General features: G+C 42.8%; 2 protein-coding genes across 2 annotated transcripts in view; both read right to left on the bottom strand.

Moving 5' to 3' along the window:
• The window catches only part of CCNE2 (cyclin E2), a 32,055-nt gene extending 26,336 nt beyond the window's left edge, over positions 1-5,719 (bottom strand). The window contains exon 1 of the mRNA XM_065399100.1: positions 5,664-5,719. The gene's annotated coding sequence lies outside the window, so the exon portion shown is untranslated. The remainder of the gene's footprint in view (positions 1-5,663) is intronic.
• Positions 5,345-18,943, bottom strand: TP53INP1 (tumor protein p53 inducible nuclear protein 1). Its single transcript, XM_065399099.1, has 4 exons — positions 18,875-18,943; positions 11,925-12,211; positions 11,062-11,410; positions 5,345-5,896 (listed from the first exon to the last, which is right to left on the bottom strand). The coding sequence occupies exons 2-4, from the start codon at positions 12,034-12,036 to the stop codon at positions 5,647-5,649; spliced, it is 711 nt and encodes a 236-aa protein (XP_065255171.1). The 5' UTR covers positions 12,037-12,211; positions 18,875-18,943; the 3' UTR covers positions 5,345-5,646.
• Between the last annotated feature and the right edge of the window lie 333 nt (positions 18,944-19,276).

The raw sequence follows: 19,276 nt of genomic DNA, 5'->3' as shown, positions 1-19,276 counted from the left end.
AGAACTGGGCTTTTTGAAGTTTACACTTTATTGAACACTACAAAGGGTAAAACATACCTGTTCATAGAAATGATCATATTGGGTCAGAGCAGTGATCCAGCTAGTCATGATCCCATCTCTGACAGGGACCAGTACCACTAGTCGAGAAAAAAGTGCAGGAAACCCCATAATTCCAGAGAAGTTGCTGTCTTCCCTGGGAATAGATTAACGGTGAGTGTCTTCACTACAGAGTTAATTCAAGTTACTTCCCTTGCGTTTACCTAGCTCAAGTGCAAGTGGCCACACTGTGAAAATAACACACTGGTGTGTCTACACTAGTGATGCGCTCATTAGTGATGGATCCTACCATTATTCTTTCCACTGCAGTAAGTTGAGCTGAATTTTTTTTCCTTAAGGAATTGGGGGAGAACTCATCTCTTCTTTCTGGGCACACAGGAGGAATTATGGGAAGGTATTGGAGGACTAGCAGCCCTCAAGCAGAGCTAGCCTGGCTCCATGCTACAGAGCAGTGGTGTTAGCAGCTGATAGATTGGCTGACCCATTGGGGATATAGCGTAAAGCGAAGATGAGCGTAACCTAAATTAGATGCCAACACAAGACAAGGGATTGTGTGTGGGGATAGGACTCAAGTGAGAAGCAACACTCAAATGTACATTACCTTTGAAGCCCTATAATGTAATGAACTTTTATAATTTATTTCAGTGAATAAGTACTGTAGGTTAAATACTGTTTTCAAGTGTCAACATACAGAAATTTATTGATAAATCTATTTTACAGGCAGATGGGGTCACTCTACCATTGGATTAGCAGATTACCTGGAGTTAACTGGCAAAGGCTAGTGCTCACTTATGGGGCCCAGTCAGCTGTAAAGTGTCCACACTTGCTTTCACAAAGGTGTTAAATACCTTGAGTTAACAGTCAATTAACTCTAGATAAAAGTCTAGTGAAGACTTCCTTACAGAGGAAGCACACCCTCTACCTTTGCTTCCCAGACAACCCCTCTGCAAATGAAGTGTTTGGCTCGTATCTGCACATTGTCTCTTCCCATTCCAGGGCCCTCAAGACTATATTATTTGGCTAAGGCAAAGCCCAACGTGATATGGCATGAATTATGTATAATACATAATGTTCAGCTATATGTTACCATCCACATAAGGAGCTCATTGCGGACAATGAGTGCTAGCAATTCTCCCCCCCCCCCCCCCCCAAACTCTTCTTACTGGTACTGAAAGTGGTTTAACTTGCAAGGGAAAGGAGTACAAGACTTAGCACCATTATGTGTAATAAGGACCTAGAAGAACAATGTTTTGATGATGCTTGCTGTAGTGGGAGAAAGCTATTTACAATACCCATTATCAGCAGCAGTTAAACCATTTTCAATATCAGGTGAAGGGAGGGGGCAAAGAAGAGACACTCATCAGCCCCATCTCCACTAGGATTCAATGCCACGGACCTTAACATTAGCAGAAGACACTCAGCAAATGTTAAGAGAACAGCATCAGCTAGTCCTATATGGAGCAAGTCTAACCAGTATGGTGTTTGCAACTGCCAGCAGCCAGTGGGATGTCTAGACCAGAGTTCCCAGAGCTAATACTGATAGGTTAAGTTAAACCAGTGGGAAGTTTTTGAACATTTTGCTAGCAGAGACAAGGCCATTGCTCACTGTATCCAGCAACAATGGGCCATTTTCCTAGTATAGGCCATACCTTCCTGTATCCTTAATGCTATCTCAGAATCCTCACTTGGACTAAGATTCTGTGGCTTTTGTATGGTAATTTGGCAAACACCCCTTATAAGGAAGGTTGGGCCATGCATCATTGGCAAGGTAGAATCCTTACAGATATTTAGTATTGACTTGACATCGGCTTGAGCGGATAGTGTAGCCACTAAAATATACAAAAGGAAGTTGAGCCTGAAATTGTTAGAGTTGGAACTTTGTTTACCCTTTGCCATTCCCACTTATGGACCCCAAGAGCACAATTTGTTTCACAGCTGACTGGAAGAGCAATGTAGTCCATTACTATTATACCCCCAGAACAGAGAGAATTTTGAACTACAAAAGGTCATTTTGTAGTGATAATTGTATTTATAGACAGTGCCCAAAATTAGTGCTCAAACATTTGGAATTTAACTATAGTATGGAAAAAAGACTCAGACAAGCCACTTTAATAGGCCAATTTTTATTGATAGTTAAGATCATATGTTTCTTCATAAAGTGCAAGATGCACCATGAAACCAAAATACAGGAAGTTGTGTTATTAAATACACATTGTTTAAGCAATGCTACTTTTTGGCAAAGTGCTGTATTTTGTTGTTGTTGTTCAGCTTGTATCAAACTGCCTATTCAAACTAAGAGCCAGACAACCTTTGATATCAAAAGAACTGCTACAAGTAGAGAAAGTGGCTCCAGAAAGAAGCTGCCATATATGCATAGACTGATGTACAGTATTTATCTTAACTGAAATGTCCCTTTTGAATTTTCAAGTTTGCTGTGTACAAGTTAAACCTAGAAGGCACAGGTTTGTTTACAACACATCTGTCTATTGACCGATACATACGGAAACACAGTTTCAACAAAATTAATGAATCAGCATCTGAGACAGTGCAAGGCCTCCACTTTTACAAGAAACAATATGTTTTACTACTGTTCAAAAAACATATAAAAAGCCACACAACTCACACACTACTAGAGAACAACAACAAAAAAGCTGCCCAAGAACTCCAGGCACAAAATAGAACTAGTAACATAAATATGCAAGACAAAATTAACAACAACAAAAGTCACTGATAAAGTATAGATAGATAGAGATATCTATCTATCTCATACAATATAGCATGGTTTCCAATATTAAGAATTGAGAGGCACAGCTTTTGTGCAACAAAAAAGTTTATATCCTGAAAGATATAGGATTTCATCACTAGAAAGTTATCCAGTAATATAGTATAAAAAAAGATTAGTATCTCCCAGTTTTTAGGAGCAGTCTAAAATTGCGTTTACTTGCCAACTGAAAAAAGGCAGCTCCAATTATAATGCTTGGGAGCCATGCACTTCCCTACCACCCCCCACTAAAAAGTTAAAGAATTACAAAACCCTTTTAATTCAAAGGAGGTGGAGATGCCATCTTCCTTCATTTAACTTTAGGAAAATTAAAGCTGAAGGAAAGTAGTTATTTAGGAAGAGAAAAATTAAAGCAAGGAGTCTCCTGAGCTGGAAAGTAAGTGTGTGTGTGTGTGTGTGGGGGGGGGGGAGATGAAAGAAGGACAGAGGAAAAGTTGAAATGAAAAGGAATGATATCAGAAGCAACATTAAGATCTCAGTGAGCAAATGAGAGAGATACTAGGAATTGAGATTGGTGAAGCTACAAAATTATTCTTGGATAAATAATTGAGAGTTTCTAGCCCAGAGGAAAATATCATTGTATATATATGGATATGCATCACTAAAAAAAGAAGAGGTAAGATCATAAATCATCTACATTCTGAGTTGGCATTAAGCACTTAGACTCACACATAATCACTCAAAGCAAAACCTATGTTCCATATCACTGGAAGTTTTAAAGAACAGGTTAGACTAAACACCTTTCAGCGATGGTCTAGATAGATGTGATCCAGCCTAAGTGCAGGGGGCTAGACTAGATGACCTCCCGGCATTTCTAGGAATATACCCCAGTCAGAGGACAGGAGTACAAACAAAAGCAACGTAGATAGTGCTACATTTATAGATACACATGGCAGTTAAACTGTTAACTAAAACCAGGAAAAAATGGAGTATTTGAAGGGAATTGGGGACCAGAAGGCTATTTGCTACAGGATTAGGAAGATTACTCTCCGCAAGAGTTCAGCCTGCATCTATTATATGCAGTGCTACTCATACTGCAAGATTACTACAAGACATTAGGCTTTTGTATCAGCAAAATTGAAACATTTGGCCATATTTCAAAGAACATTTCATAGGTTTGAAATAATTCTTAAGTATTATTGGTTTCATCTAATCACAACAATTAAAGCCAACCATGTACATGTTTTATAGTGTTGAGGCTTTTCCACATGATTTCAGCTGGAAGACACTGTTGAATGTGACTAACATTGATATGCCTTAGCAGCAAATGCAGGAAAAGCAGTGATCACAGATGAAGCACTGGAAACAAAAGAGGAAGAGTAAAGCTTCACTATTCTCCCCTGGTTCCTTGATTTACTCGAATTATCTATCATGGTTGATTTTGTAGTGTGGCTGTCTGGAAGTATCTGCACTGTCAAATTTGGTACCTTTGCCTTTCAAGGCATGCTTTCTTCCAGAAGATCATGCAAGATTTTAATAACTTTTTTAAGAGAATCTTTAATGTTCTGTACTTTCCCCTCTCCCCCACTAGTCTATAAAATTAACATCAAGTTAGATATTTTTCTGCTTTTATGCCACATGAGCAATGAAATATCCACTGTTAATATAGGTCCTACATCTCCACTTTTATATACCCTCCTAGCACTGCTTAATTCCGGAAGACCAGTAGTGTTACATTATAAAAACATTCTTATGCCTGTCATCACTTCCAGGCATGGCCACAACTTTATTCTCTCATTGGGAAAGAACTGGGAAGGGTGCAAGACCTCATCTGGAAACAGGTTTTCCATCCAGTAGTTTGTGAGCCATTCCTAACCTATCACTTGAAATGAATTGATCAATTTGAGGCAGTAATCAGCAGCTCAGAAACCCATCCGTACTTACCATCCACCAGAATAGGTTCTGTAGAAGGTGTTTCAGCTATGGATGGACCTATTACAGAAGACAGTCAGTCTAGCCCTTTCTCCTTGGATCAGACTACAGATAAACTAAACCAAGTTTTGGGAGGTATGTAATGGATGCATCCTCTCCCCAAAGAAAAGTGGAGACAGGGGGGGGGGGGGGAAAGGGGGGGGAAAGGAAAAAAAGAGCATGATCTAAAATACTGATGGAATCTTTGGGTTAAGGGTCTATATTTAATAACCCATAGGTCTACTTTTCATTTCACTCCATATAAAGGCACAAAGTTTGTCCCTCTCCAATACCTGTGACATTCGTGCCACCTCTTATTCCAGTATTATCAGGTGGACATTTTACTCTCTTCTGCTGCTTATATGAAGTAACTGTTTGTTTAATGAAAGTAGATAATATCTAGTTTAGATTAAATCTAGAGTTATCCTTCTTTCAATAAGAGTTTAGTGACATCTACTTCAAATCCATTGGCAACTATAGCCTTTTAATGCTTATGTTAGAGTATAACTGTGTACACAGTATATACAGACATACAAAGCTGTCAAAAGCACTGGTTATTAAAGTGTATGGTTGACCGCAATAATTTTGTAACTTCATACGACTGAAGAATGCATGTTCCATCTTTGTTAGAATTTTCTTTAAAAACCCATCCAAACGTCGTAGTAAAGTTAAAAACCACACTCACACACATTTCCAAAACACTGAAATATTTAAGATAACCATTTAGGACCTATAGCGAGGCATTTTGTGATACACTATATGTAAATGTGGTTTCAAACTAATATAACACTAGTCACGATTGTATTCAAATGATTGATCACACCTTCATTATCTATACATTAAAACAAGAGCAAGCTAAGAACAATTAACCGATAGGATTAAAACCTCAAAAGCCTTCAGTAATTGTACTGACGCTGGCAAGGCTGGTGAACAAACAATCCATTGTGCTTGATTTGCCGAGAGTGGCAATCCCTGGTAAGATTTTGGCGACGGAGACTGTTTCTGTTGAGATGGTGTCTTTCATTATGTTCTTTTACCCACTGGGTCGGACGAAAACTCTTGGTTTGTTCCAGAAAACTTGAGTGAGCAGCAAGAGTGGCAACGTAGCAATGAATATGCTGCCCCATTTCATTTCGTGCTTCCATTCTAAAAATTTAACATACAAATGTTAGTTACAGTTCAGCTAGCACTCGGAGATCTAGGTAAGTTTATTAAGGGAATGTATTTTCTTCTAGCTGAATGAATATAGATAGGCTTGGAAGGATTAGTTTTGTATCAGTAAATGTCACTAAACATCAATTTCACCACACACACACACACACACACACACACACACACACACACACACACACACACACACACACACACTTCTATCAATAGAAATGTACAAATAGGTAAAGTAAGAAAAATGCTGCTTGGAGAACTTAAGAGCTTGATTTCAGGATATTTACTGTGTATACTTTGAAATGTAATGTTGACAGTTTGTATTTTAATGGTTATAATGCTTTGACTTTTTGGATCTCAATGTGTAATGCCATTAAATTATTGTCTGACATCCCTACTGCCTGGCCCTTCCACCCCTAATAATCTCCTGCAACTGGGAGAATTTAAATAGATAAAGATTAAAAAGTGCTTAAAAACAGATCTAATCCATCAAAGTTATTTAAAAATAATCAAATTCTGCCAAGCCTAAATATAGATGTTTACACAAATCACTTCCAGTAGTTGACCCTATCCTATCACACTAGGCATGAAGTTTTCTGATGTAGTTCTTTAGCATGTTTTAGGGAGTGAGTTGATAATAGGTCGGTTTCCTCTACCCTCATCCCTCTGTAAAGGACTGTGCTAGATTTAATCTTTTGGGTATAATGAACTTTCCAGCTTGCTATTATACATGAACTAATGGTATAATGCCCAAAAGATCGTATAATGTATTAAATACAGAAGGCAGCATGTATTTCACTATCCTCAGATGAATTAGTAAATATTTACTAGATGTTATGGTTAAAGGTCATCTTGCACAGGATAGTTTAGGCTGTGTGAAAATAAAGGGCACTAAATAAAAGATTGTTTGGATTTTCCTGCATGGCTGGCAACCAAAACATGATGTTCATGCATAAGACCTGGAAAGTTAGACCACTTAAGCCACTGAAGTCAGACCAGCTGTGTGAAATGCCATGAGTAACTAAAGATCTTTCTTCAGCCTGTCCTTTTGATTCCCTCAATGCCTCTCAAAGTCATCCCATCGCACAGTATGGGGCATCACCAACCTATGCAAAGGTGGGAGAATACATCAGTAAAATGTCTCTTGCCTCCCACCCCCACAGCCTGACATATGGTGTTTGAGGGTTGGTGTTGTTAAGTTTTGTAACATAAGAGCTTTCCAGAGCCCATGCAAATTTTTAAAAACAACTTCCATGAACTTCTCCATCAAGGTGGCATGATAGTTGTGACATTACCTGTATAGCAGACGCTTTTATGGGACACGATGTGGTAGTATGCAACTTTACCACCACCCTTTTTGGATGACTCAAAGTTTAGGAGCCCATGCCTTCCCTGTGCTCAGGGCACAGAGGATGGGGCCCTCAGGGAGTCAGCTATAACAAATTCAGCCCTAGCAAGTCTCTGTTTGCACTAGTGGAAGAACCCTACACTGGTGGAAAATCTGTATAGTAGAACATCCTGCTATGCTCCCAGCAAAGAGTTGAAGCCAAATCACTTTCACTTTGTGCCAGCAGGGCAGCACAAAATGAATGGATTGAAGGATATGGGCCCCAAGATGAATTATGCATTGAATGCCTATTCCAGAGTTACCTCCCTTTACAGATTATTAAAACTGACAGACAAGAGCCAATCAGTATAAATGTCCAAGTTGAAATTCTGCCCTTCACTAACCCTAGTCATTTCACACTGGAATTGCTCTTATTTTTTCCTTTTATGCTGATCAACTGAACTTGCATGTAGGCGCCTGTAATTATGGCACTACCACTGGCTACACGTGATGCATTAACATGTTTTTAGAAGCAACATGTCAGAGCTGAAACTCTGAATGAAGACAGTAATAAGGGAAGTTCTGGAACAAGTACAGTTATGGTAGCACAAATACAAGCACTACAACAATAAAACCATAATAGATCAGGCATTAGTAGACTGTGTCTTAAGCATGTTTTTGACTTGTGTCATCAGCCACAGAAGTGCATCAATAGCTCACTAATACATACATGGATTTCATATTGTCCAGAACAATAAGCCACAGTGTATGTATTAGTGAGCTATTGATGCACTTTGAGACCCACCTACCCACCCTCCTCACCTGGGCTTCTGATGGAAGGGGAATGTAAACATAGTGGGAGATGGAGTCAGGTGATCTGGGCTCTGACACTCAAGTGGGTGTTTTTCTCCACTGGAGATGTACCCCCGGTGACTTCACTGTTTGCACATAAAAGCTAGCAAGATTGGAACCCTAAAGATTCTTAACTGATAATCAACATTTTTAAAAGCCACTATTATAATAATATAATATAGAGATATACCTATCTCATAGAACTGGAAGGTCCAGTCCCCTGCCTTCACTAGCAGGACCAAGTACTGATTTTGCCCCAGATCCCTAAGTGGCCCCCTCAAGGATTGAACTCACTACCCTGGGTTTAGCAGGCCAATGCTCAAACCACCGAGCTATCCCTCCCCCCTACTTAGCAGTATATTTTGCTTGTTATAGCAGAATTAGAATTGACCAAATAACTTAAGTTGACACAGAGGTTAGTCTTAAAACTGGTACAGTTTTGATAGACAAGTCTATTTACAAAGCAGACCGATCAAACAAAAAGTACTGTCCCAAAGCAGTAGTACTTACTGTGCCAGTGTGCCTTAAGCAGCTTTTCCTGGCCCTACAATGTTAAATGGCCAACCATTAAACAACTAGAGACTTCAAGACAACATTTTATTGTATTGTCAGCTTAGTTGAACAGTTATTAGATCTTCTCTCAGTTACTGTATTTCATCTCAACTTTAACGTTTTAGAGTGAGACAGTTACAATTTTGTTCTCCAAAATAATTACCTTGTACAGGAAATTATGGACAAAATATTTAGCCAAGATCCTCAAAAAGGCATTTAGGCATCTAATTCCCATTAATTTAACTGAGTCTTAGTATTTAATAGTGATACTTGGGCCACATCCTCAGCTGAATGCACAGCTCCATTGAATTCAGAGGAATGATGCTGATTTACACCAAGTGAGTATCTGGCCTTTTAATTTAATTATATATTTAATTAGTGCTGCATTATAAAGAGATGCAAGATATAGTTCTGGAATGGCTTATACCAGCATCCCTAAATTATACAAAGCCATCACAATAATTCAATATCTGAATTTGAGGAAAGGGGAAGGCGACAGATCCATCTAATCTTGAATGACACAATTCTCACTCAAATTTCACCATCTCCATTTTGCAACCATTTCTGTTACATTGCTGCTACTGACTGTAGGTTCTTACAAACTAGTCTATTCTGTTTTCATTGTATTATGTCCATCCCCATGGTATTAGGGTACTCTACAGTTGACAGATTTCTTCAGAGACCAATTTTCAGAGGTGCTGGGTACCCACGGCTCCCACTGACTTCAGCCAGAGCTATGGTGCTCAGGATCTCCCAAAGAAACAGGCCCCTGATACCAAGAGCACAGAGTTTCAGTGTCAGCCCCATGCTTGTTAGACACTGGCTTAGGTCGCTTTACCAAAAATCACCCATTTTCTTTAAAGTGTTGCAAACCAACCAACTACAGGTATGGGAGCTAGGCTGCCATTGAAGTCAGTGATAATTACTTGCACGTTGCTACACACAGAACCAAACTCACCATAAGATGATCCTTGTTCATTCTTATTAAAGAGGATGAACACTAGAAGCAGGCCAAATTTGTCCAGCCCTTCTGAACGAGGGCCCCAGAAATTACGTTAATATTTCTCAGAATTTGACCATATGGGAAAAACGTGTGGGGTCATAAAGGAAACATGTTTGCTATCTCAACAATAGCTTTTGCTACCAGGCAAATATTGCATGATAGGTTTGAGTCTGTGGTCATTCTGCATGGTTACCTCCTTAGAATTCAGATCCTAGTGGAAGAATAATTTCTGACTTTAACAAGAGAAAATAAATTGTTTATTGGTGGCCTTCCCAATTCGCAGGGTCCCAGAGCTTGGGCTGAGCCCAAACGTCTACACAGCGGTTGAATAGCCCCTTAGCCTGAGCCCCATGAGCCTGATTCTACTGGCACAGGCCAGCCGAGGGTTTTTAACTGCAATGTAGGCATACCCTCAGACTTCATGTGACCTGACCTTGGATAAATCACATGTGTTTCCCCCCTCGGGTTCCTAGTCTCTGCAATTGAGATAGTACTTCTCCCTCCTCAAAGGGTGGTTGTGAGGACATCATCAATGTTTGTGAGGCACTTTAGATACTACAGGGGTGGGCACAAATACCTTTTATCATTTTTATTGGAAAGTGGAGGAAAAGTTAAAAAACTGGGCATGGTTAGTCTTGAGAAAAGATGACTGAGGGGAGACCTGATAACAGTCTTCAAATATCTTAAGCGCTGTTATAAAGAGGAGAGGAAAGTGATAAAGAGGAGGTAAGGAGGGTGAGGACACGTTCTCCATGTCCGCTGAAGGTAAGACAAGTAGTAACGGGCTTAATCTGCAGCAAGGAAAATTTCGGTTAAATATTAGAAATTTTTCCTAACTATAAGGATAGTTAAGCACTGGACTAGGTTTCCAAGAGAGGTTGTGAAATCCCCATCATTGGAGATTTTTAAGAAGATGTTAAACAAACTCATTTCAGGGATGTTCTAGGTATTCTTGGTCCTGCTTCAGCACAGGGAGCTAGACTGGATGACTTCTGGAGGTCCCTTGCACTCCTACATTTCTAGGAAGCACCTAGATAGGATAGTCTATCGTATTAGTTGTGCGAGTAACTTCATCTGACTTCAAAAGGAATGGAGTGTACAACTAATGGGATAATTAGGCCCCAGAAGTATTAATTACAATGCCAAGACCGGACAGCTGATTATTCACTCCCAGCTCGGCCACCATGTACACGAGTTTTAAAATCAGGCATAAAGCTATGATCAGCTTATCTTAAAATGTTGGAGAATTTGTGCTTTGTTCATTCACTTAAAACTGAAGCTTCTAATTAATTCTTCAGGCATTTGGGATAAGCAAGTTGTAACCAGGTATTTTACTGTACTCCTTTGCACTCAGCAGTAATTCATGGCCTATATATTTACATCATATTGCCAATAGAAAAATAAAAAACTTACCTTGGACTACTTGGATTATGAAACTCCTCATCTCCACAGCTAGTCTCATTTAGACTGTGACAGGTATTATGGACAGCATATACAGACATGCTGGGATGTTCAATTAGAAGGTTCTCCATAGGACTGGTTTCCACCTTGATAGTGGTTAATCCACCTGCAGTAAAACATGGGGGAGGGGTAATAAACCAGCTCTCCTCCATGGGACATGAGTCAAACTGGATGAAGCAAGACTCGCTGGCATCAGCCAAACACTCTAAGGAAGTCGGTAAACAAGAAAAGACTGGGGAGTGGTCAGCAGCTGATGTTTCACTGATGTCTGCTTCTTCTGTTGAAAAGTTAGTGCAAGTGTCTAGTGGAGATTGTCCATTGTTCCAGTTGCCACAGTTGAGATTAAGTCACCACAGATAGGTGATTGCAGGAGATGGAGATCAGCAAGTTCATGTGGAGCAAGTAGGGGATAAAACAAAAAAAAAGGTCTACCATCAGCATGTACACAAGCATTTTACATACAAACAAATAAAAGGGAGGTGATCAGGAAACTCTTTCCCATGTCAGATAAAAAAAATCAGGAGTATTGCCAGAAAAGTGATACAATTGTGTAATAGAGATTGCTCAGTGTCAAATAAATATTATCTGTACAAGTAGTTCTATAACAAGTTCAGACCGTAGGTCTTATGAAACTGACATCAGTTTCCCTAGTCAGCTTAAACAAGATGTTTTGTGGTTCATTGTTTTACACAAATCCATGTTATTTACGCTTAGGCTAAAAATTCCTTTGGAGCTACTGGCCTCCTTATACAGAAGTATGATAAATATAACTGCCTGCTTCCTGCTGTAGAGGTTATATTTAACAGACATCTTACCTATAAAGTCAACCAGAATCCATTCATCATCTTCTTTTTCACTGAACTCTGGCTCTTGGCTGGACAAGTTATTGATCTCTCCCACAAACATATTATTCAGCCTCTGGAACATTACTAAGGCAAGAATGAGACTTTGGCTAGTAAGTCTTTGTATCCAAAAATTCAAGACACGGGCTCACACTTATACTAGCAAACTGGCAGAGATAGGAGAATAAAGTGCATAGATGCTTTATCAGCTTACGTATGGAACATGGAGAGTCATGGTTTGTAAACAGTTTATACAAAACCTGCAAAGAAGAAAAGAGTAGTCTTAATGCTAAAGCAATTAATCTATTTGTAAATAACAAGTAAGAACTCAGATAGGGCCAATTCTTGACTGCAGGTTTTGGGCAATGACCTACATGAGTGGTTTTCACCTTTTTCCTGGGGACCCAGTTGAAGAAAATTGTTGATGCCCGTGACCCAACGGAGCTGGGGATGAGGGTTTTGGGATGTGGGAGGGGCTCAGGGCTGGGGCAGAGGGTTTGGGTGTGAGGGTGAGGGCTGCAGGGGGAGGGGCTGGGAATGAGGGGTTCAGGGTGTGAGGGGGGCTCTGGGCTGGGGTGCGAGGGGGGTCAGAACTCTGAGCTGGGGGTACAAGCTCTGGGGTGGGGATGAGGGGTTTGGGGTACAGGAGGTGGCTCTGGGCTTGGGGAGGGCCTCAGGGCTGGAGCAGGGGATTGGGGCACAGGCTTACCTCAGGCAGCTCCCAGTCAGCGGCACAGCCAGGGTGCAGAGGGAGGCTTCCCACCTGTCCTGACACCGCAGACCATGCTGCGTCATGGAAGCGGCCAGCACCAGGTCCGGCTCCTAGGCGGAGGCGCGCAAGCAGCTCCATGCGGCTCTTGCCCACAGGTACCACCCCTCCCAGCTCCCATTGGCTGGAAACCGGCCAATGGGAGTGTGGAGCTGGTGCTCGGGGCGGGGGCAGCACACGTAGCCCTTTGGCCCCCTTGCCTAGAGGCCGGACCTGCAGCGCGGTGTCAGAACAGGTAGGCACTAGCCTGTCTTAGCTGGGCAGCACCACCGACGGGACTTCTGGTGCTGACCAGAGCCGCTAGGGTCCCTGGGTGCTGAGCAAGGCGACCCAGTGCCTTACATGCTGCGACCCAGTACTGGGTCGCGACCTGAACTTTGAAAAACACTGGCCTACATGACTCAAAGTATTTGCCATGAGGTGATATTACACTTTCATTGGCCCATAGCATCCCCTGCCAACAAGCTGAACCACAGGAAGAGGCCTGATGGAGGAAAGACCCAGCAAGGCTCGCTTCACAGGGTTGCCTAAAGCCCTCCATCTGAATTCTGCCCCACATGCAAAGGTCTGCATAGCTCCTGGCCCCATCCCCACAGATCTGCAGGAATGGAAGAGAGGCAAGGGCCATCTATGCAGAGACCCTGTGCTCTAGAACCCCTGGGATCTTCCGGCCAAAGTGGCAACATTACTTATGACCTCCCCTGGGAACCTTTCCTCCTTCTACGTAAGTGGGGGGTGGGAGGGACTCTACAGAAGAAGTGATACAGTCTGAAGCTGTATTACATAAGTAGTCCATGTTGCGGGGGAGGGGAGAGGATTGTAACCCTATGCACATGCCCCAGTCCTGCAGAGAGCCCTCTGCAGGGTCCCATTGATGTAGAATGTAGGTAGCTGACCCTCTCTGTATTGAGCAGAGAAGGCATACACAGAAAGTACCACCATCCTTGTGCAGTTCAGGGGCTCTGCTTGAACATTAAACACATTACAGAAGAAAACATAATCAGGTTCACAGGCGCACTAGCATGGTTATTAAGTGGGATCCTTTTCATAGTGATTAGTTAAATACTACTGTGTTCTGTGAGGTTCTACTTAATTAATGCAAATACTGGCTGCACCACCACAATTTGAGAATAAAGTTGCTTCCTTACATTTCATGATAAGCAACATTAATTTCTCAACAGAAGACACTTCCCTAAATGTATATTTAAGAGACTATCAGTTTCAGCCTGGACTATATTGTGGTTGAAGCTGAAAAAAACATTAGCCATTTAACAATTAAAAAAAAAAAATAGTCCAAGTTCCTGGGATCACCACAACTGCACATGAGATCACCTGTTGTAGTCACTATATTTGAACCATTAACAGAGTTCAAATGATGGTGTCAAAATGCTACACTTTAACAGTAATATTCAGGTATTTAAACTACAGTCATTTATTTTAAGCACCTCTAGCTATATTTCCACCTATTAAGTTAATTATTAGAATGTGTGTGTAAACACAATGTATCACTTATACATCTCTCCTCTCTTCCTGGAACTAGCCTATGTTTATGACAGACTAGGTAAATTAGAGACATTTACATAAAAAGGTATGAATTTCTATATTCAGATAGTTTTATCTTGCACTCTCACAAGCTATACTAGAGAAGACATTCAAAACAATTGTTCAAAGCATAGCAAAACAAAGTATATAAATTTAATTTAAGGGAGATTATGTTTACAGAACATGAACTCCAAGTTTCTGTGTCAATGTAGTGTAACTCTTGAACCAAAGATGCCTTTGCATTGGATACCAGAAAGAGAGACTTTTGCTGGTTACTTCTCTTTATCATTGGAGTGTCTCTCCTGTTTGTTAAGCCACCTAGGAACTGGTTTACATTCTGACATTGGGATCCAATACTATTGGTGCCTCTCAATTTGTTGTACTTCTGCAGCACATGGGATGTCAGACAGAGGCTGAAAAATAAGAGTATTAATCAAGAACCATTGTAACCATAGAGAATTAAGGTGTCAATGGTTCCTATAAATATAGCTGGGGGCAGCATAAACTGGGGTTGGTGCTATTTGGTTGGCTATGCAGCTCTAAGTGTGTTTACTGGGTAGGCTAAGCAGTATAATAGTGATTATAGTTGACAGAGTTGTGTGTGAAAGGACAGCAAAATAAGGTCTAGCCAATTCTTGTATGCAAGAACTTGGTTCCTAAACTTTTATCCCCATGCTAAACCCACTAACAGTGTCTTGCTCAACGGTCTCTTGGCAACCACCAGGAGGCTCCAAAAAAGCAAGTTTTAATCAAAACTGAAAGAGGTACAGGTAACATTAGCTGTTACTGCTCAAGAAAGATCTTGGAATCATAGTGGCTAGTTCTCTGAAAACATCTACTTCATGTGCAGTAGCAGTCAAAAAAACTAACAGAATGTTAGGAACCATTAGGAAAGGGATATATATATATATACACCATACCACTAAATAAATGGTACTCCCACACCTTGAATTCTGGTCACCCCATCTCAAAAAAGACATTAGAATTGGAAAAGGTACAGAGAAGAGCAACAAAAATGACTAGGGTATAGAACAGTTTCCATACAAAGAGAGATTAAAGACTGGGACTGTTCATCTTGGAAAAAGAGAGGACTAAGGGGGGATATGACAGAGGTCTACAAAATCATGAATGGTGTGAAGAAAGTAAGTATTTATCCGGTCACATAACGTAAGAACCAGAGGTCACCCAAGGAAATTAACAGGCAGCAGATTTAAAAATCAAACAAAAGGAAGGACTTCTTCACACAACGCACAGTCAAGCTGTAGAACTTGTTGCCAGAGGATGTTGTGAAGGCCAAAAGTATAACTGGGTTCAAAAAAGAATTAGGTAAGTTCACGGAGGATAGGTTCATCAATGGGCCAAGATGGCCAGGGATGCAATCCCATGCTCTGTCCCTAAGACTCTAATTTCCAGAAGCAAGGACTGGATGACAAGGGATGGATCTCTTGATAATTGCCCTGTTCTGTTCATTCCTTCTGAAGCATCTGGCACTGGCCACTGTCAGAAGAGAGGCAACTGGGCTAGATGAACCATACTAGGTCAGACCTTTCTTATGTTCTTACTATGGCAAAGTGTTTCTCCATCCACCATAACAGCTTTCAGTGCATTGACTTGAACAAAGTGGCCACCATTTTGTAAACTTAATTTTCTACCATACAGTATAGTTACTGCTTAGGTATTTTATCTGCAGTCAGGTTCACTGTATTGTGCTTCTTACAAGTAGAGATATCTACAAGGTAAGGTTGTCAGCCCAAATATTTACTGACCACAACACTGGTCCCACTGTAAAATTCCTATCAAATCCATTGTAGTTCTAGAGAATGCAATAGCTTAACATGTATTGGGCTGAAAATATTACAAATGAAAAAACTGAAACTTCACCAGGAGTCAGTAAAAGTGATGCATGTTTTCTAGCTGCACCTTAATTTATGTACTGTTTTCAGTTTGTTCGGTCAAATTTTACTTTTTAAACTTTCAGCCAAGGAACTACTAGGTGTGGGGAAGTTTTTAAAATTTTTTGTTATTTTGAGAGGGGAAGAACAGGAGAGAAATAAAATGGATTCTTAAAGGAAAGCTTAAAATAAAACACCATTTTCATGGCAGGTCAACGATTAGGCCTAGCAGACTTTATAGTGTTCTTTGATGCATAAGGCAACAAGTGTGATTCTGAATAACTCAAACTTCCTGTAGGTGGCATAATAGCCTCTCTGAAACAGTTACCCAGTTTCCAAGATGTGTTTGGCATTCTGAATATTGGTGGAATATTAAAAAGGAAGTTCCGCTGAACTGCTTTCAGAGGTAGATGATACAAAGGTATATATGTAAAATGATCAACTGATCACTCTACTTCAAAATATTTGCAATTTATAAGACACCTAGCTTTTTGAGAAGCTATTGCAAGTCTGGTTTCTGGAAGTCTCCAGGTTCTCTCAAAGAAATCAAGAGAACTTATCCATTCAGTGCCAATACTGTTATTAGAAAGGTCCAGTCGGAGTCATTGCTGTTCCTTACAAGATCAATGACAGTGAATAGACTTACAGGAAGTGTCTAAGAAACCACAGAACTGCTTTTTGCTGAAAATATGTAGGTTCTCAAAAAAGACACCTCATCCCTCACAGAAGGATTTAATAAAAATGAGAGGAGGTAGACAAAATATCAAGTACTGGATTGTAGCTCTGGCTATGTGGCCACAGAGGAGTAAGGCCTACTACCCCTTACTCACTTGCATGGCTGTGTTAGCCATGCCCAGATCAGATCTCCAAACGTAGCTGTGTGGGGAGCAGGCACTGCACACCTGACACTTACATGCATATGTCACTTGTGAACAACGGGGTAGTAAAGGGGGAGACAAAGCAAAGGTTCTGCCCAATATGCACTGGCCAGCAGAGCTGACAGGCTGCAGTCTGTACCACAAAAAGGGAAGAAACTTACTACACTTCACCTTCCAAGCAAGAGGGGAGCCCAGAGAAGAGTGCCGCCTTAGAGGGGGAAGCTCACATGAAGCCTGTTCCTCTGGGCTGAGGCTAACAGTCCACCCCTAAGTGAGCTGAACGTTTCCAAGTACACTTGCACAAGTAACCATTATGCTTTAATGGTTAATTGGCTTCCACAACCTCTACCTCACTCAAATGGAGTGAGTGCCATAATGGAGGGGTGCCAGCTGTTATGTCTGACAGAGGATTGTGATTTCAGGTGGAAAGTCCCCAGCAGGTGCAGATTAATCTCCAGACACAAAGAGCTTGCTTTGGGGCCAACAACAACAAAGAGGAAGGTGGGACCGGGCTGCTTCTGAGGGGAGTTTTTGGCCAGGTCTCTGGCCACCGGGGTCAGGCACCTTCCCTAAGGACTCAGCCCTGGGTTTAGATGACCTGACCTGGCAATCCGTTGTCCTCTCGCCTGTGGCTGAGTCACATCCTCTGGTTTGTTTTGATCGCTCGGAGCCCCCCTCTTCTAGGGCGGTGCCTGCAGGATGGCTGGGTTTGTCACACCTGACTAGCGCGCAAGCAAACACTGCCTTGGAAGCAGGGGCGGGGGGAAGGTCCCTCCGCAACCAAGCAAATAGGCTCCGCACTGGTAGGAGGCGGCAACCCGACACCCCTCCAGCCCCTGGGCGGACCGGCCGCCCCGAACTCCTCCTCCCGGCGAGTGGGGGAAGAAAAGAGACAAAAGGGTCAAACGAGGAACGCAGCTACTTCGGCGTCTGCGAAGAGGAAGTTCAGGGAACAAACAAACAAGCGGATCGGGGCCTGCCCCCAGCAAGTCTGGGTCTCCCACCTCCTCGGGGCAGAACTCAGCCCCGCTGCGCGGTCCCACCTGCGCCCCAACTCCACCGTACGCGGAATCTCCCCGCGAGGGAGCGGAAGCGGGCGGGCAATCCGCGCAGAGAGCGGGGCAGCGCGTACCAGGAGGTGGGCGCTCCTCCGCACTCGGGCTGGGGAGTCCACAACGCAGCTCGCTGCCCGAGATATTTAAGGACACCCACTGCTCCCGACGACGAGTGGCAAAGTACAGGGGCAGTGCGCATCCCCCTACCCCCCCAGAGGCAAAAGGACCCCCACTGTTACGCTGCTTAGGGGCAGCGTGTGCTCACAGTCACTCCATAGGGAAAGACCCTCCCATAAAAACGACACAAGCCTCTATTTTCACAGGTGCCGAGTACCTGCGAGTTCCCCTAGGCTTCAAGGGAGTTTGCGGGTGCTCAGCGCCTTGAGCAGTCAGACCAATGTCCCGATCGCCTGTAACCACGGAGAAAGATCTCTTCTGTTTCATAAAGTTTCTATCGAGCTAGTCTCCTGTCCAGGACCTAGGGCTACTTTAGGAGTCTCGTGGGGGGAGGGGGAGGCGGGGAGAAATACAGGTCAGCCCCACACATAACGGCGACACAGATCGCTCTGCTCCCTCCCGGACATAGGCAGAGCCAGGGGTACGTTACTGGGCGTGGGGAAGACGCTCCAGTCCCGAAACCGTAACACCCCCGCCACCAGCCTACCCTGTAGAGGACGCAGTCAGGGCACAGGGAACCTGAGGTGGCCGCTGTGTCCGGGGGGGTCGGACTCGCACTATCAAGCTGCCAGGGCCACTTCTAGACTGGATACAAATCTCCGCTACTCACCTTCCAGAGACAGGAGGGGGCGGACGGCAGCAATGGCTAGTGAGGTAGATGAGGGGAGGCAGCGATGGGCCCCGGGCTCTGCAGAACCGCTCCTGGGGTCCCGGGTCTTGTTTCCGCAGCCGCCTCCGTCCGACTCGGTTCCCTGCCGAACCTTTTGTTGTTATAGAATCCAGCAAACAGCTGATCGGCCCCGGCCGCCCCAGGCCCCGCCCCGGCTCCCCGGGGCCGGGCTAGGGTTCAGACCCCACCAATGTGAGCAGAGCGGGGCTCGGGGCCGCGCCGGGACAGGCTGTCACTAACGCACGTGATCCGGCCCAGAGCCACAGAGAAAGTCTGCAGCTAGGAACAAGCCCAGGCAACAAAAGGAGAGGGAGAGAAAGAGAGAAGGGGGGAGCGGAAGGG

Source organism: Emys orbicularis, chromosome 2, assembly GCF_028017835.1.
Source record: "Emys orbicularis isolate rEmyOrb1 chromosome 2, rEmyOrb1.hap1, whole genome shotgun sequence".
In the NCBI taxonomy this organism is placed as follows: domain Eukaryota; kingdom Metazoa; phylum Chordata; order Testudines; family Emydidae; genus Emys; species Emys orbicularis.
The sequence above is the reverse complement of the archived record's forward strand: the minus strand, read 5'-3'. Positions and strand labels throughout refer to the sequence as shown.

What these genes read in the sequence shown, in the direction of transcription:
- TP53INP1 (XM_065399099.1), bottom strand. Translation starts at nt 12,036, where the DNA reads ATGTTCCAGAGGCTGAATAATATGTTTGTGGGAGAGATCAATAACTTG. An exon ending in GATTCTGGTTGACTTTATAG is followed by an intron (nt 11,411 to 11,924) that starts GTAAGATGTCTG and finishes AATCTCCACTAG; the next exon opens with ACACTTGCACTAACTTTTCA. An exon ending in CATAATCCAAGTAGTCCAAG is followed by an intron (nt 5,897 to 11,061) that starts GTAAGTTTTTTA and finishes TTAAATTTTTAG; the next exon opens with AATGGAAGCACGAAATGAAA.